Raw genomic sequence first — 26,875 nt, 5'->3', positions numbered from 1 at the left:
AACTTTCTCCCCTGCCCCTACTTGGAGTCCCTTCCTTCTCTGCCCTCTCGTATTGGATAAAATCAAATTTTATAGGGTGGCAATTCAACGGGGGAAAAAACCCATCAAGTCCCTTCTGACAGCTTCCTTTCTCACAAAAAGAAAGCCACATACATACACAGAGTAAATAATTGCTCTCAAATCTGAACAGCAATTCATTTCTCTGCAGAAACACCCAGAGCTCTGCCCAGACTCTGGTTTGAAAAGTTTTCTTACCCAAACCACGTTATTAACATTTAATATTATTAGGGCAGCACCGAGTCACAGCAAAATGAATAATATTAAAAAATACTAAAAAAAAAAAAAATTATCAAAAGATTCCTAAGTGCCAGAATATGACTTTTCTACACAGGAAAAAAAAAAAAAAAAAAAGAAAAAAGTAACAGTTCTGCTTCAAAATAAAGAAAAAGTCACATCAGAGCTCCCTGGTTATCAATGAAAATGAAGCCAGCCCTTTGGAACACTGAACATCTCCAGGTATTTCCCATTCCCTGCTTTATGCTGGACCTCTGCAGGAATTTGTGGGTTTCCTCCCTTTTCATCCCCTACAACCCAGTGTGATTTTATAATTTTGTATTTTAAGATTTAACAGGAGAGATTGGCAGAGGATTTGGATTTCAGGCAGCACAGGTGACTTCACTTTGTTCTTGTCCCCCCCCAGCCTGTCTGAAGTCCAAGACTCAACTGACTTGTGTGTCACTACAGGAAAAACCTAAATAAAAACCCCCAAATCCTCTCAAATCTGGTTTCCTAAATTATAGCAAATATTAACATATTTTTCATCAAACAGTGAATCATGGGGAAAACGCATAAGCATCTCATTGCTAGTCTGAGGATAATTTTATTTCAGCTGATTGAACAAATCCCTTTTCCTCGCTTTTGGCAGAACTGGAGGAGAATATTTATTTAAAACAAAGTTGAAGTGGGGAGAAAAACACAGTACTTTGGGGTAGGTTTGGTTCTTTAAAGTTTTGAACAGGAAATAAACAAGAAATTCAAAAATTAAGATAATTTCTAGTGAGCTCCAGCTAAGCACGAACTGAGAGAGAACAGGATCAGCAATTTGAGTTTAAACTATCCAACAGAAGTTCAATTTAGGAAACAAGTTTCTCCCCTGACAAGGGGAACAAAAGTTTGTTCCTGTTTTACTGAAATACTTCAGCACTCAGAAGACACAGAAACTGAGGTTATTCCAGAGAAACCCCTTTCCTCACCGGGGTCCACTGAATTTATTTCCTATGGCACAAGCCCTATTTCATTACCTTAAACTACAAAATGCTAAATCATATTAAAGCTCCTGCTCCATTAAAAAAAAAAAAAAAAAAAAAGGAACTTTCTTCCTGGCTCTACTTAAAAGAAGAATCTTTGTCCCTGTATATGTAAGCCTAGAAATATTTATTAAAAAAAAAGAGATATGAGAAATTTAAAGACTAATTTTCATATTTCTAAAGATTGTAAACCACTTTTTTTTTTTTTTTTTTTTTGTGGGATGAATTCCTAAGCCTCAGAAACTCTGAAGATGAGAGTTCAAACAAAGAATCCCCTACCAGAATGCATTTGCTCAAGTGTAAGAGCCAACAAATGCTAAAATTTTTTGGCACCACGGCCGCATTTCTGAATCATTAGGTAGTCCAACTATTTTTTGATTTCGCTTGCATGATGTTGGGGCAGAATAATCCATCTAAATCAGTGGTTTTCCCTGGCCAGGAATGGTGTGCTTAGCCCTGCTCAGATGATGTCAAAGGGACGCCTGAAAAAAGCCAGGGAGGCTGAGCAAGGACCGCCCGCTGGACCGGGATTGTTTACTCAGGATACAGTCAAAGTAAACACCACCCGGGCAAGGCAGGGAAGGCATGCACAGCATTCCAGACACCCTTTCCAGGGGATGACCATGGGATGCCTTCCTAAGGAAAACCTAAACGTGGAGGGGTCTGTGCAGGGAGCTGTTTGTGCCGTGGGAACGATCCCAGAGCAGGACGGGGAGCACAGTCAGATCAGAACCACAGCAGGATTAAAGGAGCAAAGCTGAGCCCAACCCGTGGGATCAGCTCCTAAAGTCTCCCTCCTGGAAAGCTGAACATCCAGGATGCTGAAGCACTGCTCTTGCACTGACAGGAGCACAGCGGGGCTCGGTGCCCAGCCGGGCCTGGTGATCAGCACTGCCCCAACTTCCAGCTCCTCCACGTCCTGGCAGCCCAGGGACAATCTCATGGAATTGTTTAGGCACTTGCAGGACTGTTTAGTTCCCTTTCCAAACCATCCTGAGACTGTGGTGGGTACAGACTGGGATTAGGCAGCGCTGCCCAGCTGATACTGTGTGTGAAAACACTTCACACCTGTGGGTTCAGGGAGGACACCAGATGGGTTTTCCACCAGCTCCCCTTCCCATCATGTTGTTATCCCAGGGCTGGATCCCTCTGCTCTGGAGCCAGGCTGGGAGAGCTGGGGGGGGTTCCCCTGGAGAAGAGAAGGCTCCAGGGAGACCTGAGAGCCCCTTGCAGGGCCTAAAGGGGCTCCAGGAGAGCTGGAGAGGGACTGGGGACAAGGCATGGAGGGACAGGATGAGGCAGAACAGCTTCCCGTGGCTATCCCAAGATGGGATATTGGGAAGGAATTGCTGGCTGGGAGGGTGGGCAGGCCCTGGCACAGGTTGGGCAGAGAAGCTGTGGCTGCCTCTGGATCCCTGGAAGTGTCCAAGGCCAGGTTTGGAGCAACCTGGGCCAGTGGAAGGTGTCCCTGCCCACAGCAGGGGGATGGAATGGGATGATCTGTAAGGTCCCTTCCAACCCAAACCATTCCACAGTTTTGTGACCTCACCCCTTCCATCACACCAAATACTTTACACCCCCCAAATGGCCCTTGCTCCCCAAATCCCCCCAATTTCCACTCAAGCCCTCACCACCTCCACACCAGCCCAGCCTCCAACTCTGCCCTGAACTCCTGCCTTGCCTGTCCCCCATTCCCATCCCCCTCCACCAACCTTGTCCCCCGTTCCCATCCCCCTCCACCAACCCTGTCCCCCATTCCCATCCCCCTCCACCAACCCTGTCCCCCATTCCCATCCCCCTCCACCACCAACCCTTCCTAACGTCTCACCACCGGCTTCCTTCCTACTCCCACCCCTGGAGGCCCCTCCAGCCCTTTTTCAGTTACTTTTTCCCCCCCTCAGAGACCAAAGCCCCCCGTTCCCTAACCCTGAAAGCCACCAGGAGCAGCAGGAAGGGTTGTTTATCCACAGGCTGCACCTTGCAGCTCTGGGGGAACTCCCTCCCCGGCCTGGGCACAGAAATCAAAATATTTCTACCCAGGAACTGCGGTCTGATGTTTATCTGTGCTGTGCCACCAAACAGTTCTTCTCTGAGCAACTGAGGGGTTAGTAAGGAATGAGTTGTCAGGAATTTCTACCAGGGTGTATAAAGCAAAAAGTAACCAGCAGGAGAGTCCATGCAAACTGAGCCTGGAATAATTATGGATTACACTGGGTGGGATTAAGGCAGAAAGTAAAAAATAAACCCAAAAAAAGGAGTAATTGTTTGCCAGTTTTTGATGGACACACGGATTCCTAGAACCTAATCCTGACATCCCACCTGCCTGGGAAGACCTTCAGAACACGACAACCAACTCCAGGCCTGGACCAGGACTTATTAAAGTCTCTGTAAAGAGCTTTCTCTCAAGACAACAACTAGAGATGCCCTAAAATATCCTCAGTTTAGGGTTCACCATCAGGAATCACTAAATTGACATTCACCACCATTATAATCAATATTTTCCTATATTACATACCCATTTGACTACTGTCTACCAAGAGCAAAAAGCACTTCTTTTTTTCCCATAACAGCTCAGAAACATTCAGACACTACAAATAAACTCCACACAAAGCGTCATAATTATTTGCAATAACTGGCAAAAGCCGAATATTAACACTTTGGTGTTATTGCATTGTAAATGAATATAATGTACTTCCAACAGTTCATCTACAGGATGAGCGTCCCAGGTTGTTGTATCAAGTCCATTACCTCAAAAAAAAAAAAAAAAAAAAAAAAAACCTGAATAAAGTTAAACTTATTTTTATTTAGCATGGATCAATGTCTGGAGAAAGCTGATCAATTTAACTTTTTTTTTTCCAAATAAAGAGAAGAGAAAAAATCGCAACAGCGGGTCCTACAAAGTTCATGTTATTCTTTCTCTGACACAACAACTGCTACTGCTCTGATAATTATTATTCAAGAAAAACAATGTAGCTCCCACCTACAGGAATTCTTTACCGGCACGTAACTTGCTATAAGTGGAAATGAAAATTAAAAATATTCTCCTGTAATGTGCTGGTAACGTTTCGGTCGCAGGGCTACGCTGACGAGTTCCTGGGAGAACTCTTCCATCAGGGGAGGGCTTGAGTTACAAAAGGTGATTAAGCCTGATCCATAACTGGGAAGTTTTTAGGGAAAACAGCACAGGAAAAGCTCCAGCAGGAATCCACAGAGCAGCTGATCAAGGAGCTGCCCAAGGACCAGCTTTGGGGAGCTTCTCTTGGTTGGAAGCCAAGACCTTTGGGAAGTCACAACTCCAGGAAAAAATCCGGATTTAGGGCTTGATTCAACACCCAAAAAGCTGAGGAATACTTTAGTGCTGCCACCAGCACGAACAGAACAACCCCCCTTGGTTCTTTAATTCAAGGTTTCAGGATAGATTTTTAATAACAAAATATCAAGGGTAGAAACACCCGATTGAAAAAAAAAAAATCAAGAGTAGAAACACTTGATTGATATTTAAAAAGAACTTCAAATCACCCAGACTGCAGTTTTATATGAATTTAATGCCTGAAACAAGCGTGTTTATCCAAGCCAAAAGTGGGATACAAAAGCCCTGGGATGTTCCAGGAGTGACACAACTCTCAGACATGGGATGAGCTTTGAGGAGCTTTACTGGGTTACCAGTGCTCATTCCCCAAGAACTTTGGGAAGTTGGAACTCAGGAAAAATTCCTGATTTAGGGCTTGATCCAGCACCCAAAGAAGTTGGTAAATATTTCAGCACTGGCATCAGAAAGAGAAACACCACAGACCCTCTTTTTTTGTAATTAAAGACTTCACATAGAGATTTTTAATAACGAAATATCAAGAAACACTTGATTGATACTTAAAAAAAAAATTAAAATTAAAATCAGCCACAATGCAGTTCTATTTGAATTTAATGCCTGACCCAAACATACCCAAGAAAACAAATGTGGGATATAAAAGCCCCAGGATGTTCCAGGAGTAAAACAACTGTCAGACATGGGACCAGCTTTGGGGAGCTTTACTGGGTTACAAATCCTCATTGCCCAAGAACTTTGTGGAGTCAGAACTCAGGAAAAATTCCTGATTTAGGGCTTGATCCAGCACCCAGAAAGCTGATAAATGTTTAAGTGCTGACATGAGAAACACAAACAAAACAGACCCTCTTTCTTTTAATTAAACATTTCACATAGAGATTCTTAATAACAAAATATCAAGAGTAGAAACACTTGATTGATACTTTAAAAAAAAATTAAAATTAAAATCAGCCACACCGCAGTTCTATTTGAATTTAATGCCTGACCCAAACAGATCTAACAAAGCCAAAAGTGGGATCCCAAAGGCCTGGGCTGTGCCAGGAGGACTTTGGGAAGCCCAGGGCGGCAGGCTGGGGAGCTGTGCCACGCCGGGGCAGATGGACAGGTCATTTTTAGAAGTGAATCACGCTGCAGATGATGGCACTAATTTTAACCCAGAGGTGAGGAGGAGCTGCAGAGCCTCCAGCCCAGATATGGTTGGAGCCCTGGGTTCAGCTGGCCCACAGACACCGCCGTGCTTTATGGCTTAATAACACCGGGCACGCTCCAAGGGGAACCACGTGGGCTTCGAAAGGCTCCAACCATCCCAGATTTTGGAGGGTGCAATCCCTCAGCTCCAGCACCAGCACCTCTCCCACCCCGAGGCTGAAGCGTTGGGGTTGTTGGTTTGGGGGGTTGGGGGTTTGTTTGCTTTTTGTTTTGGTTTTAAACACATGGGTTTTTGAGTTATTGTCCACTAAATATAGCACGTTCTCGTGCCCTGAGGAGATGGGACTGCACGGAGTTTAAAGGATCTTAGCTGGGAAAAGTCAATTATACTTCCAGTTTGGGGTGGGGTAGAGGGATTTTGATCCCTGCTCTGATGCACATTTAGCCCTTACTGAGGGCAAAACTGCCACTGAAAAGCACGGATGTTTTGCCTGGAAAACACAGCCCCAAATATAGATGTGAGTCTCTCCCAGACTTCCCAAGTGCAAAGCCTGAACCTGGAAAGATTCCCCCTTTTCAGGGGAGAGGATTCCTCGAGACAGAGAAAAATCATCGTCCAAAGCTCCACTTTGGTCCTCCTGCACTTACTGCATTTATTGAATATTCTGGTATTTAGTAAACTGGAGCAGAAACAAACCCTTTAACGAGGGCACAGCCTCCAAAATCCAGGAATCCCTTCCTGGGTGAGAGGAGGAGCACTTTGAAACAGCACCTTTAAAAAGCTTTGCCCAGCACGGGATGAATGGGAGGCTCCTGAGGAAAACTGAGTTTACACAGGGGGCTATTCCTTAAGAAACATCTCCCAGAAACGGGGAGGGGAGGGGGAAAAGCCAGCAAAGTTGATAATATTGCACATTCCAGGCTCCAGAACAACAAGACAACACAGTTGCATCCCCAGGCTGTCCCAACACATCTCCCCTGAAATCTGATCCAAGCTGCTTCCCCAGAAAGATTAGGAGGGAACAACGTATCCCCCCTCACCCCACTCCTGCCCCCGAGCCCCTAAAAGACAAAAGGAAGTTCTGTTCTAAAAAAAAAAACCCAGCTCGCTACAGATTCCTGACTACTTTGTTGCTTTAATCAATGATCTCATTTGTTCACTTTTGCAGTGTTTTCCTCCAAAAATAGCAGATTCTAAAAAAAAAAAAAAAAATTATAAAAAAAAAATAAAAATTCTTCCTCTTATCTGGTGGTTGGATGAGAGAGGATCCATCATAATTTATGTGGGGTTTTTTTTTGTGCTTCCCTTCTACATACAGATGAAATAAATAAAATTCCCCTCCTTAAACTGACAGCATACTTTTATATATATATATATATTAAAAAACCCTAAATAGATGCATAAAGCTCGGTTGCATCAGTCTTAAAAGTCAAAAATTGAATTAAATTAAGCAGGTTAGGGGCAAACACAGACAAAATATAAGGCCAGTGATAGCTGTTTATTGTTTTCAATGCTACAGCTTCGGACCTACCCCAAACCCATGACATTTGTACTCATTCTAGGGAGGCTAATCACATATATATAGCATATATATATATATGTGTATGTATACATATATATATATATACATGAAGTAGACAGGTAAAAGCTTGAAGGATGAAGACAAACCCCAAATATTTCACATATTTTTATAAAGTCTCTGATTTACCACAACAGATAATCCTAAACAGCACGTTGGCAACGACCTACCAGGGCTTTAAAAACTAAAAATAAAGCCAGAAACGGGCCAACCAAACCCGAATTTCCATGTTTTCCAAGCGTTGGGCAGTAGGGATGGAAAAAGCTGACTGTCTGTATTTATGATATGTGGGCCCAGGTTCTGTTTGGCCAAATTTTCTCCCAACTCGGGCTGTGTTTGTTTCCTTTGGCAGAGGGTGGGGTAAGGAGGGGGGGATCCAAGGCAACATTATCTTATGGCTCCCTAGATCCAAACCTTGGGAATAGCACCATTTGATCCAGCAGGATTTGTTGTGCAAACAATTGACAACTGTTCTGGTTCCCTCACTTGGGGATTTTCCTGAGCGAGGCAAACCAAGGGCCCCAATATTTCAGCTTTTATTTACATTTCAGGCCACTCCTCCTTCAGTTAAGACACCAAAATAATTGTGGTTTTAACGCCACTGAAAAATGCAGACCAAGCAAAAATTATGACAATTATACATATTTTTAATCCCAGGCTTCAATTTTGCCTCCTACCAGAACAATGAATTAATATATTGCTTCCATTGGTCTTGGTTACCAGATGTTGTTGCATGATAAGGGTTTTTAAAATACTGCTTGCTCACTTTAAAATGTTCTCTGGAGAACAACAACAAAAAATATATATATATATATATATAAATTGCATGCTGAATTTAACCTGAGAAATAAATGAAATTCTATTATTCTTTCTTAGAAACCCAAAAAGGAATTTTCAAGCCTTTCATTTTCAAGTCGGTTTAAAGCTCCCAAACCCCGAATATTTCGGATAAAAAAACCCATTTAAGCGAACAACAAATGAATCTTGGACATGTCCAACGTCCCCCACGAACCAACAACTGCTCCACAGTTTGTCCCTTAGTCATTCCCATGGGAAGGAGAGGAGGCAGTGGAGATTTTGGGGATGGCAGCACCTGTCAAGCTGCAGATAAACCCGAGCTGAGCAACTCAGCTCACAAAGGTCTATGAATAGCCCCCCATTCCTGCTCCCCGTGCCAGACCCAAACAACAACAGGCAGGTGGAGGCCTCAAAGCCAAAGAATTTAAAACAGGGCTTAGAAGTTAAAATTATCTCGTTTTTTACAGCTCTTTTATACCTTTTATATATATATATACACACACACACGTGTATTTGTGTATGCAGCTTACCTCATTTGCATACGTACTCACACACTTCATGACATCACAATTTAAGAGGTTTTGGACAAATTTTACCTCTATTTAAGACAACTGCAAAAGCCTGAACTGCTTTCTAGATGATTCATCAAAAAAATAATACTACTACTAATAATAATTAAAAAAAAAAATGGTATTGCTGGAATAAAGAACTGGGAGTTGGAGAGAGGAAAGGAGTCAGCACTTCTTCATTTCTGAACTGCTGCTTCTTGTTTGATTCCCACTTTGTTTAGCTCCAGCTACACCAGGGATAAAATTAAGGCCTCCTGAAAAGCCAGGGCCAGAATTCCAGCCTTGGGTTCCTGGGCAGGCCTAGTGGAGGCTGATTATTGCACCTAATAGTTCCAAAAATAAATGCAAAGAAAAGCCAGGGAGAGCCTGTGGTTTCCAACGTTCAAGCAACTCTTGAAAAGAATAAGCAGGTCCTGAATAACATTAAAAAAAAAAAAAAAAAAAAGAGAGATAAATGTATCCTGTGTCTTTTTATTGCTGAAATCCAGGGTGATTTCCACAATCACAAAGTGATTCCCACTTCCACTGGGGCGGGATAAGGAACCGACCCAGGGACCTTAAAAACCAACAGCACTAAAACAAAACCCTCCGACAGCCCAAGAAGCCCGAAAGAACCAACGGAATTCCCCGCTTCTCCCGCAGTTTGAACGGAATTTTTGCGAAGGTTTCCAAATTTGAGTCCCTGGCCATCAGGGGATGAGATTCGAGTGCTCTGTGCACGTGGGCCCCTTAAGCTCGTGGAGACACTGGGACATTAGTGGGGCTCCAGATGGGCACGAGGGGCCTCCCACCTGGCTGCTGCTTCCCAGGAGGAACATCCAGGATAAGCACTCGGAGTTACCGACTCTACAGCAGCCACTCATCTGCCACAAACGAGGAGCAGCAGTAGGAGAAACTAAATAAATCCTCCTGACAAAGGGAATTAAATGACCCACTGAAAACCACGGCGTTCCACCTGGGCTGTGTGTGACTTGTGCCAGGATCTCCAGGGCTTTTCAACAAGGAAAGGGAAGACCGAGCCCTCCACGAGCAAAGAACCACAGGACTGCAAGAAAAGTTCCATTCCTCCAAGTATTGCATCATAAACATCCTCAAACATCCTGCTGCCCAGTCCAAGTAACACCAGCACGTTCATCCCCCAAAGGGAGGAAGGTAAGGCAGCAAACTCCAAGGAAACACTGCTAAAGACAAATATAAGTCAGGCCCAAACAGCATTTTTATAGGTCCTTGCTAATTCCAAACAATCTGCCCCCCCAAGAGTCTGGGAAGCCACTGACCAGGAATACAGGAAAATCATTATTCATTTTCTCTCAGAAGGTAAAGAACTGGAAGATCCACACGAAGTTTTCCTACAAGCAACTGCCAGCTGTAAATCCCTACTGATAACAGCAGCAAAAAGAGCTCAAAAACCCAAATAAAAGGAAACTGTCGCCTTTGAGTTGTAGCTGTTGTTGATTCACAGTCTGTCTTAGCACAGGTTGAGGGATTCAGTTCCTTCAGCTCTTGGGAGGCTGTGAGAGCAGCCAGAAGCCCCAGATGAGCCTGAGACCCCTTTGTGGGTCCTGCAGGAATTGCCCCCAACACCACCCAGAATCCCAGTCCCACCCAGTGGCTCCTTCAGAGGGACCTTCACTCCCCAGTCCTCCCAAATCCACCGCTGTCCTTCCAGCAGGAGCTGGAGGCCTATGGAAGTGAAGCTTTATCAGCAAATTTTCTCTCTGGGATTTCAAGTACAGGAAGACCCTGAATTATCCTGCCCAGCTTCAGAATTCTGGGAATTTCACTGTGCCGCCATACTAAACCAAACCATACCTATTTGAAACACAAACACAGAGAGATTGTTAAAGCCCTGCAGTAATTAAGGCATCCCATCACTGTAGGCCATGGAAGTTGGGGGCCAGAGCTGCAGCTCCACACTCACGGGGAGCAAAATCCCAGAGCCGCTCCAGGTTTCCATGGGCAGATGGAAGGAGATCAATGGGATCTCAGGTTAAGAAAAGCAGCACTGTCATGAAACACAAAAAGGAAATTACATCCCCTGCTCTTTTGGACAGGCTTTTGCTGCCCAGCTCCTGCCTGTAGAAAGCTGAAAGAGTCACACATTCCAAGAACTGGTTTTTATACGCGGGTCTGCAGCTTTTAACGATAATTATCGATGTTCTTTTCACATTTAAACCCAAAGTTAGTACAAGCAGAAAGAAAACTCATGGCAAACTATTAGAGAGAACTACAGCCCTGGCTGCTGCCTTCAGTTCTTCACCACAACATTGTCAAAATATCAGCCCAACTCTTGTTTTCCTCCCATCCTTCCCAGCCCACCAAATCAAGGATTTCGCCAACTCCCCCCAGCCTGATCACAAAACTGCTGCTTCACACAGGGCACGGATGCACAAATTAGAAATGGGAGACACAACAGCACGTCAGGAGGGCCCTTTCTTGTGGGCATCCTCCAGGGATGACATACACTCCCTGCTGACCACCATCCAACCGGGATGCCCCTCTAGAATACACACCATGGCCTACTCCATGGCCCAGCATCCAGCACTTAATTGACCAAAAACAAACCAAAGCACTCAAACCGCCTTTCTGAAATTACAGAGGACGTAATTAAGCCCCAGGAATAAGCAGACAACAGCAATTTTAATATAAACATCCTACTTGTGGAGAGGACTCCGATTCCAACTTGGCCTTAATGTCCCAACTCTTACTCCTGGATCCTTGCAAAGGCCTCTCCCAACATTTCCTCGAGCCCAGGATCGAGTTTGACATTTAAACCCACCGCATTTTTAACCTATTTCAGACATTTTGACACGCAACCAGCAGAAAACATGGTCAGGTCAGACCGCCAGCGGTACCTGATGGAGACATTTGGCCTTCCCAGCCAGAAAAGCCACGGAAAAACAAGATCCCGACATATATATCCGAACAAACCATTGCCCAAATATAGCCGGGCACCAGGGATAAACCAGGGGCTGCCACCAACCACCCCCCGACCCCGCAGACACCGAGCCCAGCCCCTGGACTGCCTGTCCCTGGAAGTTCAGCTGCGGGAGAGGGTCTTTGTACAAGTGGTCTTTGTACCTTAATAACTCAAACAATAAGTCAAACAACGGCCTGGAGGCCGGGGGAGGAGCAGGGGGAAAAGGGGAGCAGCCCGGGGGCTCGGTGTTATCCCGGGAAAACACCACTTTGGGGACACTCAGCACCGCCCCGAACTTTGCCACCATCGCCCCCCCCGCACCCGCAGGGGCATCCCCGGAGCATCCCCCGACAACAAAGCTGGGCCGGGGGGCGCCGGGAAGGGGCCGAGGGTGACAGGCCGGGCCCCCGGGGGCAAACAGCGGGGTGAGCTGCGGGTAAACAAACCACCCCCCCCGCGCCGCCGCTCCCCCCGCACTCACCTCAGGGCCCCCCGGGCGCGGGGAGGAAGGCGGAGACGCACACAAAGGGTAATAAAGGGGAGGAGGAGGAGGGAGCGGCGCTCCGCGGGGCCGCCCCGAGGGACGGGGGTTGAGGGGGGGTGGGTCTCGGTGCGTTCGTGTGTGTGTGTGTGGAAGGAGAGGGGGAATATGGAAGAAACTCCCCGGCGGGGCCGCGGGGGAAGCAGCGACTCGGGGCCCCCCGCCCCCGCCTCGGCGCTGCTTCTTCGTGTGTGTGTGTGTGTGGTGTGTGTGGTGTGTGTGTGTGTAGGTGTGTGTGTGTGTGGGGTGTGCGTGTCCCTTCTTCAGCGGCGCGAACCACCGGCCGTCCCGCCGCCGCCCCCCCCCGCGCTCCTCCTCATCGCCGCCGCCGCTGTCGGGAAGGAGGAGGAGGAGGAGGAGGAGAAGGAGCAGAAGGAGGAGGAAGAGGAGGGCAGGCAGCAGCGGCGGCCGCCACCGCGCATGCGCCCCGGGGGAGCTCGGGAGGCCGCGGGGAGGGAATGGGAGGGAGCGGAGTGGGGGGGGAGAGAACGGGGGGTGAGGGAGGGGGGACACACAAACTTCCCACAGCGCCGCGCGCGCCGCTCCCGGAATCGGATCCGGGACAGGGAGGAAGGAAGTGGATGAGGGGAGGAGGGGGAGGGAAAAAGGATTTGGGGGTAGGAGGGAGGGGGAAGTGGACGGGGAGGAAGTGACGGGAGAGCGGGGAGGGAGGGAGGGAGAGAGGGTGACAGAGAGAGAGAGGGAGGGGCGGGGGGTGATGTGAGGGGGCGGCGCGCGCGGGGCGATGGGAGCGCGGCAGGAACCGCCCTCAGGTGAGGGAGGGAGGGAGGGAGAGAGGAGAGGCGGGAAAGTGGCGTGAGGGGACAGCGGAGAGGATCGGGGGAAAGGTGTGCGGATGAGCACAGGGTAGGTGAGCACAGCCCCCCACCACCACCCCCCTTTCCCCCCAGCCCGGGCGGGGATGCCGGGGAGCCGGGAATGCGCCCCCTGCCCGTCCTCCACAGTCCCTTCTCCATCCCCACAGGCTCCGTGGGGCGCAGGTTCTGAGGGAAGGCGGCTCTGAAGGTTTTGGGAGTGCAAGGGCTGGCGGGGAGGGGGCTCGGGTGTCTGAGGGGCGAGGCGGGGGCTGAGGGGGGGCTGTGCGGCTGTTCCCGCCCTCAGGGGAGGGAGGAGAGGCGGGAAAACGCCGTGAGGGGAAAAGCGGGGAATGGTGAGGCCGGGACAGGTGAGGCGGGCAGAACGCCCAGGGATGCCCTCCCGAGCCCCTCAGGGAACCCCCAGGCCCTTTAGGGCACCCTCCCATTCCCTCACGGTGCTCACAGACCCTCCCAGCACTCTAAAATCCTTCCTCTCAGAACCTCCCCCGCTCCCCACACCCAGCCCCTCGTCAGGGTCCTCACAGACCATTCTGGCCCCCCCAAAATCCCCCCGTCAGAGCTCCTACCCTGCCCAATCCCCCCATGGATCCCTGCAAGCCCTTTAGGGACCCCCATTCCCTTATGGGTCCTCTCAGTCTTCCCCCCCAAATCCTCCTCTCAGAGCCTCTCCCACTCCCCAGCCCCGCCAAAGCTCCTCATGGACCTCCAAGCCCCTTAGGGACCCCCATTTGCTCATCAGGGTCCTCACAAAACCCCCAAAATCCCTCCCTTAGACCTGCCCCACCCCCATTCCTACAGCCCTCCCTCCCAGCTCTTTGTGGGCCCCCCAGACCCTTCATGGGCCCTCTCAGGGTCCTCACAAGCCCCCAAGTCCCCTTCAGAGCCAGCTTATCCAGAGAGATGCTGCGGTCATTGTTATCCAAAGCATCCTAAATGCTAATTAAAACGAATTAAAATTAAGCAAAAGTGAATCAAAAACGCTTTCAGTGTTTTGGGTCCGGCAAGGCAAGCCGCTGCATCGTTATTTGTTAAGAAAAGATGTTCTTTGCAGTTCTAAGTCCTTCAGAGTAGCCACCATCGAAGTACACCTTCTGGTGGACGTTATTTGAAATGTAATGTTTAATTTTCTGTCTCCTTTGAAGATGAAATCTGCAATGAGTAAACGTAAGCTGAAGGAGACCTGTGGAGTGAGTGCTGAGTGCATTTCACAGGTCAGTAACAGCTTCAGTCACGACTTTGGTTTTCAGTTAGGGAACCTTTCCATCCTCTGTCACCCATGGAATTCCATTTTTTTTTAAAAAAAAGACTTGTACAGGTACTGGCTGTAATTTCTAGGGCTGTGAATTGCTTTTGTCCTTCTTTCAGCTTCTCACCTGATTGTTTCCTTCAAGTGAAAGCAGTTCATAATTTACCTGTGTTTTCTCTTTTATGTAATATTTATACAAGATTCTGCCTACTGCAACTTTATTTTTGCTTTCAAGGCCCCTGTGTCATTGGTGACAGTAAATATTCACATGTTACAGAATATTTGTGACACTGCAAACGTGCATATCTCACAGTTATTTTACTGCTGGAACATCCTGGTGCTTCAAGCACTAAAAACTCTCCTTGTGTTATCTCTGCAGGTGCAACAAATTCTGCGTGAAAGGTTCTGTCCCCACTCCAGTGCTACTGGGAAGCTGTTTGGGGTTGAGCACCAGTACAGGTGAGTGAGCAGCCTCAAGTACCGAGTCATTTCTAATTGAACTACAGGAGGAAAAACAAAAAAAACCAAACAAGTGAAATCAGAATCTTCTGCTGCATCTCTTTTTCAGAATTATCCTGGCTTCAATGACCTGCAGCACAGTGCTGCTAAAAATGCTTTGCCTCAGGTTTTAAGGGGTTTCATGCAACTGTTCCTGGCTGGTTTTGTCAGGCTCTGAGTTTTGGATTTCTTGTCCTTGTTTCACACACCTGTAATTCCTGGAAGCCTTTTTTTTGTTTGTTTTGTTTTGTTTTTTTGTGGGTTTTTTTGGTTGTTTTTTTTGAACCTGATTTTTACTGCGCTATCTAAGGCTTTGCTTAATGGCCTGGCCAAGCAAAAAGTCGAATTCTCTTGCTGTGAATCTTTATTTTCACTTCATGTTTTCTCCTGTTTGTTGGTAAGCTGTTCTGAAACTAAATTGGACACTTTGGGTGTCCACATCACGTTTTTTGAGGTGGAAACTTGTATTTAAAACAAACCCGCCTTTTGGGGTCAGAGTTAGGAGGAGGTGACTTATTGGGACAGTGTTACCGCCACAGTGCTAAACATCTTCCAGGTGCAGGTCAAAGCCTGAAAACAGCAACCATGTATCTGAAGAAATTGTTTTTAACAGTTTTTTCCCCAAGAGCAACTTTGTGCAAGTGGAGTCACCTGATGGGAGCTCCGGTTTCTTTTGGGAGAGAGAAAGTAACATTGAATGAAAAGTGTAGTGTAACCTAACTGTGGAATTCTGTCCTTTGGTGGTGGGGAACTGCAGAGCTTTATGAATTAGTGATACTCTCAGCTTCTTTCGGGTTTTGATGTTTTAAACTGTTTTAAGAGCTCTGATCACTCAGCCCTCTGTGCTTCATTGTATCACATTTTGCATGCCCTGAGAGGAAGCTGAAAGTGTAGCCACTTTTCTCTGATTCTCTGTATTTTCCCCAGTTTCAGTGACTGTTTTCCCTTCATCCTGTCGCTGTTTCCATCACAGGCATTTGCTGGAGCTGCTGAAAAGAACCACCTTGCATGGAGAAAGTAATTCTGCCCTCATCATTGGGCCCAGAGGATCAGGGAAGACCACGGTAGGAACACCCAGTGGAAGTTCAACAAATTAAGCACGAGCTGCACGACCCCAGTGAAATCCTGGGGAGCTCTTGGAGCTGCATTTCCATCTCTGCTTGTTTTTAAAGAGATGGCTCACATATATGGGTGGCTGTGGTTTATAAGCTGTAGGTTTGTCTTTTAAAGGAACCCCCTTTAATTTGAGGCACGTGAAGGGACGACAGGGAACTGAAGTGTTTTATCCTTCAGTATTATCACTCCAAGTCTTTTGTGTTCCCATCAGTGCTTACTGTGCTAAATGGACTGGCTCTTACTGCAGGAGGTATTCAAGGTGGAACAATTAGGAAAATGCCATTGGAGGTCTCCCCAAGTGCTAAAGCAAGTGGCCTTCAGGCTTTTAAATAAGTTCAACAGAAATAAGTTAATAGCTGTTAAACATACCCAGGCTGACACCAGTCACCCTGCCACTTTGCTGGTCACTTATTTTGCATTTCCAGACCAGTATTGTCACCTTTTTCTCTTCCCCAAGATGCTCCAGGGGAAGGATAACCCCCAAAATACCAGGGACTGGTGGTGGGGAAGGAGTGGATAAACCCAGTGGCAATTAATCTTCTGTATTTTTTTTTTTCTTCCTAGTTATTAAATCACGTCTTAAAAGACCTCAGGGAAATGAAACAAGTAAGAGAGAACCTGTTGGAAGTTCACCTGAATGGCAAGTAATTCAGCATGGATCCAGTGTTATGTTACATCCAGTTCTAATACTGCATATACTGAATATACATTCTCTGTACACAGTTTGCTTTCAGCAATTTACTGTGGCCTCAACATCACTTTCTTTCAGGGCTCCTGCAGACGAGTGATAAAGTGGCCCTGAAGGAGATCACCAGGCAGCTGCAGCTGGAAAATGTGGTTGGGGATAAAGTCTTTGTGAGTATCTTCTCTCACTTCCCTCAGAAACCCCTGTCTGGAAAACTGCCTTTGTGGAGTGCTTGTTCCTTGGAGGAGGAGGAAGGAAGGACAAACCCCTAAAGGGACCAAACTGAAGCCCTTTGTTCAGAGGGGTGGGGTATTCTGTGAGCATTGTTTTTAACATTTCAAGGGTTAGCAAGTTAACCAACCACAAAGAGGTTCTTTGGTGTATTGGCATTTTTAGTGTATAAATATACATGCAGCGTCTCCCAGGCTTCCTCAAGCTCTCCTTCTGCGTGGAATTTCTGTTAAAATATTCGCTTCTATTGACCTTTTCCCAAAGGTAAACTCGTTTACATTGGTGCTGAATTCAGTCATAGAGAGAGTGACTGAAGTGCTTCAGATTAAATTTCATTTGTTTGAGTGGGAAACAACTTGGGCCACTGCTCAGAGCTACCACTGCTTGCTGCCTGTTAGAGAGTTCTGGATTTGCAGGAATGTCCTTCTCTCCACTGAAACATTCCCTTTCTTCTGGAACTGGGTTTTAGAAGGGGATGGCCTTCAGTACCTGCCTGAACCTGCTGTAGTTGAACAATGCAGAGAATCACTTTGAAAATCTCTTTTCCTTCTCCGTGCAGGGCAGTTTTGCCGAAAACCTTGCATTCCTTCTGGAAGCTTTAAGGAAAGGTAAATAAAACCAACCTTTGGTGTCAGTTGTTGTGTCCTCCAATGTAGCCAGAAATGCTGCTTGGCAGAACAACAACAAAACCTGCCCCTGTTCTTCAGGGTGTTTTTCTTTCTGCCCTGTGAAAAGGAGGGCTTTGCTTAAGAGCTAAGAGATGTAAACATGTAAATTATTAAGGCTGTAATTAGTGAAAGCCATAGAGGTGGGGGGTCTGCTGGTGAAGTTCCCCGCTGACATCCCAAACTGCCCTCCAGGAGATCGGAGCAGCAGCTGCCCCGTGCTGTTTGTCCTGGATGAGTTCGACCTGTTTGTCCACCACAAGAACCAGACCCTGCTCTACAACCTGTTCGACATCTCCCAGTCGGCGCAGGCTCCCGTCACCGTCATCGGGCTCACCTGCAGGCAGGTGAGAACCTGCACCCCCTCCTTCATCCAGCCTTAAATGGATCCAGCCTGGATTTGGGATCCATGTTCAATTTCCCGTGACTTCTACAACGGCATTCAAAGGGAATTATGGGCAGGTTATGGATCTCATCAACTCGCAGCACTGTGGAAACTTTGTAAAGATTAAACTGTTCTCTGAGTTAGCTGGTGAGGAGAGTTATGACAGGAAGAATAATAATTAAGATATTTCACCAATCCTGAGTTCTGGGGTTTGTCTGGGTTTAGGTGATACTTTTGGAGTGTAATTAAGGAATTGCCTTCAGAGCTGCCCTGTGGTGACAGTTGTTTCTGAGGGTTTGGTTTTTTTTCTGCTCTTAAGTTTTTTTGGGGTTTTTTTTTAAGCTGTGTTCTCTCAGTCTGACAACAGGCACGTGGCATTGACCACACAGACAACTTGCCTGGAGTTTTGGGGTGAAATGTCTTGATTCCAGGCTTAGGGAGCTGAAGCATTTCCATAATCTATGGAGAAATGTTGCAGGGTTTCCTAGCAACTGCTGATCCCGGGTGATGTGGGGCATCACGTGGGCTGGGGAGAGGGCTGTCAGGCATTTCCAGGCACATCAGTTAAAACAGTCAGCACAGCTCTTGCTGGAATGTTTTAAGCCTGAGAATTTAATGATTCTTTCTTTTTTTTTTTTTCAGCATCTTTTACTGTGCTACAGTACAGACAAATTACCAAAGAATGCACTAAATTAATTTCCTTTTTTAATTACTGTTTTTCCTTTTAATTTTTTTTTTTTTTTTAATCAAGGATATCCTGGAGCTCTTGGAGAAGAGAGTAAAATCAAGGTTCTCTCACAGACAGATATATTTGATGAATTCCTTTGATTTTAAACAATACATGAAGATATTTAAGGAGCAGCTTTCCCTTCCTGCCGAATTTCCTGACCAGCCTTTTGCACAGAAATGGAATGACAATATTCAGGTATTCCAAGCTTTTTGTACTTAGTTTCAGTAAGACTTCTACAGCAAGACCAGTTTATGAGTGTAAAGCTTTTACCCGAGACTGTTACTGAGTTTGTTGTGGAATAAATTCAATTATGATAACCTTTGCTCATCGAAGTCTGGGGGTAAAATGGTCACAGAAAGCTGAGGGTTAGACGTGAAGAATTGTGTTGTCAGCCATAAGCTGAGCTCTTTCAAAGAACTGCTTAACCCTTATTTTTCCGGGTGAGCATAAAGTTATTTGGGGTGATGTAAATACCACTTTATTTTTGGTTTTTTAGCATCTCTCAGAGGATAAAACTGCACAGGACGTGCTGCAGAACCTTTTCCAGCACACCAAGGACCTGCGCTCGCTCTACTTCCTCTTGGTATGTGTTTGGAGATATTCATATTCATATAGAAAACACCTTCTTTATTTACAATAATCATCAAACAGCTCTGGTGATTTTTTTTTTCCCAGCTGCTGAGCTTTGCTTGAAACATCATTTTATCCAGCAGGGTTTTGGTTTCTTGCAGCTTCATCAGTCCCCTCTGTGTCAGTGAACGTGGGTAATTCCAGCTTCTGTATTCCAGGCACCTCATAAGGGTGTCCTGTTCAATTCAGGGTGTTTGACTCTTTCCAAGACTTTCCATTTATAAAGCAAAAATGCAGGTGGTGAAATACTTTCAAACTATTTGTTTTGTTCTTTCTGACATTCTTTTCGGTTTCTGGTGAATCCTAAAAGCTGCTCATGTTGAAACCTATTTTTTTTCTGCCATTAAGTCAGTTGTTGCATCCAAATACTCCTTCTCTCTCACTGAAGCTGCTCCTATACTAAACCTTCTTTTTCTTCCTACTAAACCTGCAGCCCTGCTGTTCACATGGAGGAAATACTTTTGCTTCCTTTTATCACTTCCAGGGTCAGATAAAATCCCTTCATGAAGTGTGTGATGAGGCACCACGTTGTTTCCCAGAGCTGGTTTCCTCTATGGAGCAATCCAGGGAACCCATCCCTAAATCACCCACTACTGTGGCACTAGTCCAGGAAATGGGATATTCATCTCAAATCCTGAGGTGCTGGAGGCAACCAATCCATAGAAATACCGAGCTGGAAGTTAACTCTGACCTCCCAAATGACTGAAAATATTTTGAGATGGGATTTGGGGGAGAAATTGTGAGTGGAGAGGCCCTGGCACAGGTTGGGCAGAGAAGCTGTGGCTGCCCCTGGATCCCTGGAAGTATCCAAGGCCATGTTGGAGCAACCTGGGACAGTGGAAGGTGTCCCTGTGTACAAAAGCAGGTGTAAAACAGCTGTAAGCCCTTCTTGCAGCAGCTGCTGAAGTGCTGATCCATGGGAATGGATCCAAACAGGTTCCTGAGGGTTTATCTCCTCCAGTGGGGAGGCTTTGACATTTTGAGCTTGGAAAACCCTCCTGGCAAAGGGGTGGTTGTAACTCCAGCCATTGGTGAGGTTTTTCACGATGTATATCTGGGAATTCTATTCCCTGATGTTTCTAGTAGGTGACTCTGGGAGTCTCCAGGCAGGAACTGTCCATGAATGAGGAGTGGAATGAGCGTGTCCTGCTTGTTTGCAGATGCTGGCTGTGAGTGCAGTGACTGTGCAGCACCCCCTGCTCACGGCAGCAGACCTGCAGGAGGCCAGCAGGCAGCACAGCACCGACTCCAAGGCCAACATTGTGCACGGTAAAGCTCAGCCTTCTCCCAAAAAAAAACCTCCAAGGAGAAAGGGAAGTGTCAGGTGCCCCTCTGAAATCCCCCCCGAGGGAAGAGACAGGGACAACTGAGCCTCTGCTCACCTGAGCTCATACAGCTATGGATGTCACTACCAAATTATACACTTAAATGTCTTGCTTCTTCATGGAAACAACCCATGGCTTGCTTCAAACACACGGAAAGCAAATGTTCTCCCCAGTTCTGGATTTCTTTTTGTATAATGGAGGTAAATAACACTGATGAGTGAGGCCTGGAGCATGAAAAAATAAGAGGAATAGAGACAGTGAGTGAACTGCTCGTGCCTCTGATGTGCTCAGGGGGAATCCTGAGGGCTCCCGTCTCTCCCTGCAGGTTTGTCCGTGCTGGAAATCTGCCTCATCATCGCCATGAAGCACCTGAACGACGTGTATGATGGAGAACCCTTCAACTTCCAGATGGTTTACAACGGTGAGAGCAATCCTGGGCTTCACAGCCACCAAACCCTTCCCTGTCCCCTCACTGACCTTTCCCTTATCTGTTACCCACACAGAATTCCAGAAGTTCATCCAGAGGAAAGCACATTCCATGTACAACTTTGAAAAGCCAGTTGTCATGAAGGTGAGCCTGCCATGGGACGTTTTTACTGGCCAGCATTTAGGAACTGGGATTATTTCCCAGAGCACAGATCTGAGGGGGCAGATGCAACCCCCTGGCAGGGAATGGGGTGTTCCAGGGCTGGAAGGGACACCCTGCTCCCAGCAGGAATGACTTCCCCCGCCACCCCTCCTGCATTCCAGGCCTTTGAACACCTGCTGCAGCTGGAGCTGGTGAAGCCCCTGGAGAAGCCGTCGGTGCGGGCGCAGCGGGAGTATCTGCTGATGAAGCTGCTGCTGGACAACACCCAGATCATGGATGCGCTGCAGGTGTATCCCAACTGCCCCACGGACGTGAAGCAGTGGGCAACCTCCTCCCTCAGCTGGCTCTGAGCTCCACGGCTGCTCCGGCAGGGAAGTGCCAGCACCAGGAGATGGAACGTTACCCACGGGAGGCTGTTTGGATTAACGAATCCTTGGAAGGAGCCTGCGATGCTGATCCCTCTGGGATGTGCTGGAAGGAGAGCTGTGCTCATGTTGTTCCACGGCTCAGGTAGTTGAGCTCAGCTCGGTGCCAACTTCTCCTCAATCCAGGTCCTTGGAGTTCGTCCCTCTGGATCGTGGCTCAGGCCCCGCTGCCCTCCCGGCAGTCCTGTGGCACGAGCTGGTCAGAGCTCACCCCGTGCTTCTCCTCCAATCTGACCTGGCCTGGAAAATGTACCCAATTAAATCTTTGATCACAGCAAAATTCCCTTCATTAAACCTTTCATCCCAACCTTCTGCTGCTTCCAGCTGAGGTGTGACGTGGCCAGCGCATCCTGGCACGAGGAGGGTTTGGGAATGCCGGCCGGGAGTGCTGCCCTGGCCTCTGCTGGCAGCTCTGGGGTGAGGAGCCCTTTGCAGTCACAGGTTATTTAATTTACTCTTTGCTTCACAAAGGTACTGTCTGCACACCTGCACATCCCCAGGGGCAGAGCAGTGCCTGGGAGAGCAGGGAAACAGTCCTGGGATGGTTAGGGCTGGAAGGGATCTAAAGGATCATCCTTATGGTCCAGGTGCTGCCAGTGATGCCACTCCTGCACGCTTTCTAGAGAGGTTTTCCTGCAGCAGCTGTTCTCCAGGAAGGAAAGTGTGGATTCAGCCAAGCCCAATCTCCCTGTTTTTCAGTGGAGCTCCTGCAATTCCAGCTGGCCTTGTGAAAGGGAGGAGTTCTCCACTGCTTCCTGGTAGCTCTCATGGAAATGGTTGATCCCTGTGGAGATGGAGGAGGCAGCCAAGCCCTGACCTTGGGCTGCAGCAGTGGGAATAGCAGTGGCAGTGTGTGGAATTCCCAGCACGTGGCTTCTCCCTGCCCTTGGCAGCAGCTGGCACTGCCCTGGGAGCAGGGCCTCACCCTCCTCAGTGCACTGCAAACAGGGATATAAAACAAGGGATAAAATACAGGGAATGCTGCAGTGTCCTGATACAAAAGAAGTGCTGGAGTTGAGGCAGATTCTCACCAGATATGACCTGTAACACCTTCCCCTTCTCTTTTTTTTTGCCACAGGACTCCCAGTTGGGCTCCAGAACAGCCCCACCTGTTGAAAAGCAGTTTAAAAGGAGGCATTTGCAAGTCAGAGTAGTCACATTTTTTATTTTCCCGTTGGGGGAATAGGGCAGAGTATACATTTGTATTTGTACAATATTTAACAATCACTTTATTGAGGGTTGGGGGAAGGGGGGGGGGGGTTGGTTGGTTTTTTTTTTCCAGCACTTGCAGAAACCCAGCAAGTACCTTTTGACAGTAGTACAACAACCTGTGCCCAAAACACTGACAAATACAGAGAGGAAAGGTAAAGAAATCGTTCCCCAAACTCGAGAGGGAACGGAGAGAAGATGGACTGAAACAAAATGAAAGGAGGAGGGAGAACAAAAGCAGTTCCTGCTGGTTGAGTATCTGAGGTAACAGATGTTCCATCAAGGATGCTACTGGAGTCCTGTTGCCCATGGGTGTGTATTGCAGCTTCCTGGGTTTGTACCAGGAAGGTCTCACAAGAGGTTCAAAAAGCTGGAGGAGGAGCAGGGGGCCCTACGGGTGCTGTCAGCGCTGAGGGGAGCGGGGCAGGCTTGGCCTGGGGTGCCGCTGGTGCAGCACCCCCAGGGCTGGGCCTGGGTGGGTGTTTCCATGTCTGTGGGGCAGTTTGGGATTAGCCCAGGAATGCCAGCCCTGCTGGGACACCCCCTGGGCTGAGGGGGAGCAGGAGCAGAGCCGTGCGGGATCGGGGACCGCTCCAGGGCCATCCCTGGACTGGGAGCCGGGGGACAGCCAGGGACAATGCCAAAGTATTCCCAAGCACCAGGCTCCCTGGCCCCTGCCCTGGCAGCTCAGCTCAGTTAATGCTCCAGCAGTGAAAGCAGAATTCATGTCCAACCCCCAGAGAGCAGCTGGCCAGGACAGCCCAGGGGAGTCCAGTCTGACCAGTTCCTAAGCACTTGCAAGGAGCAGCCTGTTCTCAGGGACGCTACATCACGCTGTTCAATCCCAGGGAATGGGAGCAGGACAAGAACTGAGCTGGGACAGCCACAGGCAGAGTGCAAAGGCAGAGGTACAAGTGCTGTGAGAACCCCAGTTTGAGGGTAACACAAATGCTGGACACTTTACACACGGTCAGGCTTTGCACCAGATCTCAGAGAGCACACAATTCAACTCCCTTCACTCCAGTTTCGCTCCTTGGGAGCCCAGAGGTCTCAGGGAGTACAAGTGGATTGGGATTTGTTCAGAACTCCGTTCCTGTCCTGTGTGTGTGTGAAGTTAAATTAAAACTGGATTAAAAAGGGAAGTGTCACAAGGTGGAATTCTCCCCTGTGGAGCAGGTCCCTCAGGCACAGCCCTGGGTGGAACATCAGCCCTTCCCTCTCCCTTCATCCATCACATCCCGCTGTTCCCAGGGCTGAATTCCCATCCCAGGGCTGCCCAGCCATCCTCAGTGAGCTCCCAGCACTGTTAAAGCTGTTTCCAAAGACACTGACTGGACAAACAGGGGAACACGGACACACACTCAGCACTCCAGGGGCCGCTGCCGGCTCTGTGCTCCCGGTTCCAACATTTCCTGTCCTTGGAATTTTGGGTAAAGGATCCAATAAACGTGGTGAGACAGCGCTGGCAGCAGCACTGCAGCTCCCAGCCTCTGTAATTCCAACACAAGGGGTGACATTCCTGAACTCCAGTGCTGGAGCCGTGAGAGCCAATTCCACGTTTTTCCTCATTTTTGGCGCGTCTGTGCTATGGATATTCGTTACCTCGGAATGGTCGTTGCATATGGAGAGCAGAACTAAGTTATCCCTGAAATTTAGGATCTGGAATCTGTAGCCTAGAACTCTCTGTGTGACTCCAGGAGAAACATGAGGATCCCAGGGAGTGTGAGCTGCACTCCCATGGGATGGCACCGAGCTTTGAGTGGAGGGAATTGCAGATCTCCAAGCAGGGAGTGAGGAACTGAGGGGGGGAACTGAGCTTCCTGAGGTGATCCTGGAACAGGGACACAGCCCCCACTGTTTGCTGGGACAGGGAACACGCGGCGACCTCGGCACCAACATAAATAGGAAAAAAAAAAAAGACTTTTTTTTTTTTTTAAAAAAAAAGAATAACAAGAATTCAGAGCTTTCCAGTGTCACAGCTCACAGAAAATTAAAAAAAAAAAATAATAAAAGTCATGCTTAAGTTTTCAAATATTCCTCAGACACAGCAAACCTAAATAGTATCAGTTAAATAAATGGATGAGATACTCTGGGAAACAGAGGGAAAAGCTTTCAACTAAAAGAGGAAGGAAAATTTTTCTTTCAATAAACAGCACTTTTTTTTTCTGTTTTTTATACACAACAAGCGAGTACAAGAAAAGGCTAAAAAACACGGCTCTGGGAATGGCCATTCCTGGGGGCACCTTCCCCTTCTTAAATAACACAGGGATCGGGGAATAAACATCATTTACAAAACACGGAGCGGTTCATCATCCCAATTAGTGTTGTCGACGATAATTTAGGAGGTGGAACTGAGGTATACCTGGTTTTGAGGGAGGTTAAGTAATACTTGGAAGCCTCTTTGCTCTATCCCACTGATTCCTCTCGGTTCTGTACACGGAACAGCAGCACACGGAACATTCACAAGCTGTGTCGTAGTCGCGTCACGACGAGTCATTCTGATAGAAACGACGACGAATGCGATAAAAACAAAGTTACCCTTTTTTGTTTTGATTTCTGTTTGTTTTTCTTCTGTCGTTTGTTTGTTTTTTTTTAAATCTGAAATGAAATGGTTTTTTGTTTCGTTTTTTTTTTCTTTTTGTCTGTTTGATTTTAAAAAAAATAACAGCAGTTCATGTAAGGAATTAGTCTCTTCTGACAGGGATTAAGAAATCGGGTGTCAGTGTTTAAAACGCTCGTTAAGCCCCGACAGGTCCATTATTCTTCATGTGAGTCCCTCGTTGTTGTCGGCACGGGAGGGGTCCGGTCACGTCCTTCAGGTGTGAGCAGGGAATGCAGGAAGTCTCGTGGATCCACGCTGGGGAGGAGGAAGGGGCACACAAAGGATAAACACACACCTCTTGGTGATGCTTCCAGAGAGACTTACCACCCGCTCTCCCCACCGGCACGGCCCGCGCGTGCGGGAGCAGCTCCGCCGAAGAGTCCCGTGGGCAACGTCCACGACCAGTGCAACTATCATAGACTGGATTCTTTGGGAGGAAAGTCCACGTTGGTCACCATGGTGACCACAGTCACGATGTCCTCCGTGGTTATAATGTTAGTCAGTTTTTGCATCTGGATGATCCTCTCCTCCACGCAGCCCGCCGACAACCGCGCCTCGGCGTCGTGATCCCAGCACTCCTCGATGGTCTCGCACAGCATCGCCATCCCCTGCGGGCCGGGGAGACGGCACAGGGGTCAGCCAGGGGGCACCCACCCAAAACAACACACCCAGGGTCCTCCTGCCTAATCTGAACCCCGGGGTACAACAGGACGTGGTGTCAGATTTGGGGTTGATGGGACAGGACGCGGTGTCGGGCTCAGGCTCTGACGGGGCCTTGGGTCTGCTTTGTTATATTCTTAAATTTACTGTGTTACTATGTATTAACTATTATGTATTATATTCTTCTTTATGGTATTTAACCGATCCACAGCAGCGAGCAAAGCCTTCCCCTGCAGCGCTGCGGTGTCACCACAGCATTCCAGAGCTCACACCAAGAGGTGAAATCCGTCAGCCATCACGTGGCACCCCAGTGAAAAGTAACTCAGGAATCTCTCACCAAAAACCTGGAAGAATCACTTTGGAACACTCAAAGAGTATTTCAGGATGAAGAACACACTGATTTGCAGCCCCTTAAATTCCTCCCAGAATTATTAACTTCTCCCCAGGACACCACACAGGCTGGGCAGGGTTTGGATGGCAGGCTCGGGGTTGGTAACACTTACAGAATGTTTCTGCCAACACTCCCTCAGGACGGGCCTCTTCTTTTTATGGACCACCACCTCCTGCATGTCCTCCAGGGAGGGGTGCTGGCCAATCTCCTCCTCAAAGGGCAGCATGTACTCATCCACGGGGCCTGCACAGGGAAAAGGGCTTCATCAGGAGCCTGGAATGGCTTGGAAGGGACCTCAAAGCCACCTGGTCCCACCCCTGCCATGGGCAGGGACACCCTGGGACACACAACACCCCAGCCAGGGGAAACAGTCACATTCACTCGGTGGAATTTACGGCTTGAAACACTGGACTGAAAATGCAACTTTTCCAAAAACATTTCTGAGCCTTTTCCCTTATCCTGG

General features: G+C 47.8%; 3 protein-coding genes across 6 annotated transcripts in view; 1 reads left to right on the top strand and 2 right to left on the bottom strand.

Annotated features, from left to right (window-relative positions):
• The window catches only part of MBD5 (methyl-CpG binding domain protein 5), a 91,828-nt gene extending 79,588 nt beyond the window's left edge, over positions 1-12,240 (bottom strand). For both annotated transcript variants that reach the window (XM_050339648.1, XM_050339647.1), the window contains exon 1: positions 12,127-12,240. The gene's annotated coding sequence lies outside the window, so the exon portion shown is untranslated. The remainder of the gene's footprint in view (positions 1-12,126) is intronic.
• Positions 12,241-12,945: 705 nt separating this feature from the next.
• ORC4 (origin recognition complex subunit 4) lies at positions 12,946-21,857 on the top strand. Of its 2 annotated transcripts, none has more exons than XM_050339690.1 (14): positions 12,946-13,053; positions 14,168-14,236; positions 14,651-14,730; positions 15,743-15,833; positions 16,450-16,525; positions 16,655-16,740; positions 17,361-17,409; positions 17,662-17,813; positions 18,603-18,776; positions 19,078-19,164; positions 20,372-20,480; positions 20,862-20,957; positions 21,040-21,107; positions 21,287-21,857. In XM_050339690.1, the coding sequence occupies exons 2-14, from the start codon at positions 14,168-14,170 to the stop codon at positions 21,473-21,475; spliced, it is 1,326 nt and encodes a 441-aa protein (XP_050195647.1). In that variant the 5' UTR covers positions 12,946-13,053; the 3' UTR covers positions 21,476-21,857. The 2 variants fall into 2 exon arrangements, with proteins under 2 accessions (XP_050195647.1, XP_050195648.1); XM_050339691.1 differs by having other exon boundaries at positions 12,996-13,057.
• An 830-nt stretch (positions 21,858-22,687) lies between these two features.
• Positions 22,688-26,875, bottom strand: part of ACVR2A (activin A receptor type 2A) — a 42,695-nt gene continuing 38,507 nt past the window's right edge. For both annotated transcript variants that reach the window (XM_050339683.1, XM_050339682.1), the window contains 2 exons: positions 26,525-26,655; positions 22,688-25,969 (listed from right to left, as the gene is read on the bottom strand). In XM_050339683.1, the coding sequence (XP_050195640.1) occupies positions 25,775-25,969; positions 26,525-26,655 (326 nt within the window). In that variant the 3' untranslated portion in view covers positions 22,688-25,774. The remainder of the gene's footprint in view (positions 25,970-26,524; positions 26,656-26,875) is intronic.

This window comes from Myiozetetes cayanensis, unplaced genomic scaffold, assembly GCF_022539395.1.
Source record: "Myiozetetes cayanensis isolate MyiCay16 unplaced genomic scaffold, myiCay2020 scf9, whole genome shotgun sequence".
In the NCBI taxonomy this organism is placed as follows: Eukaryota; Metazoa; Chordata; class Aves; order Passeriformes; family Tyrannidae; genus Myiozetetes; species Myiozetetes cayanensis.
Note: the sequence above shows the minus strand (reverse complement) of the source record. Positions and strands in the feature narration are given on the sequence as shown.

Excerpts from the sequence above, each read along its gene's own strand:
- ORC4 (XM_050339690.1), top strand. The coding sequence starts at position 14,168 with ATGAAATCTGCAATGAGTAAACGTAAGCTGAAGGAGACCTGTGGAGTG. Across the intron at positions 16,526-16,654 it reads GTTGGAAGTTCACCTGAATG|GGCTCCTGCAGACGAGTGAT; the intron begins GCAAGTAATTCA and ends ACTTTCTTTCAG. Across the intron at positions 21,108-21,286 it reads AAAAGCCAGTTGTCATGAAG|GCCTTTGAACACCTGCTGCA; the intron begins GTGAGCCTGCCA and ends CCTGCATTCCAG.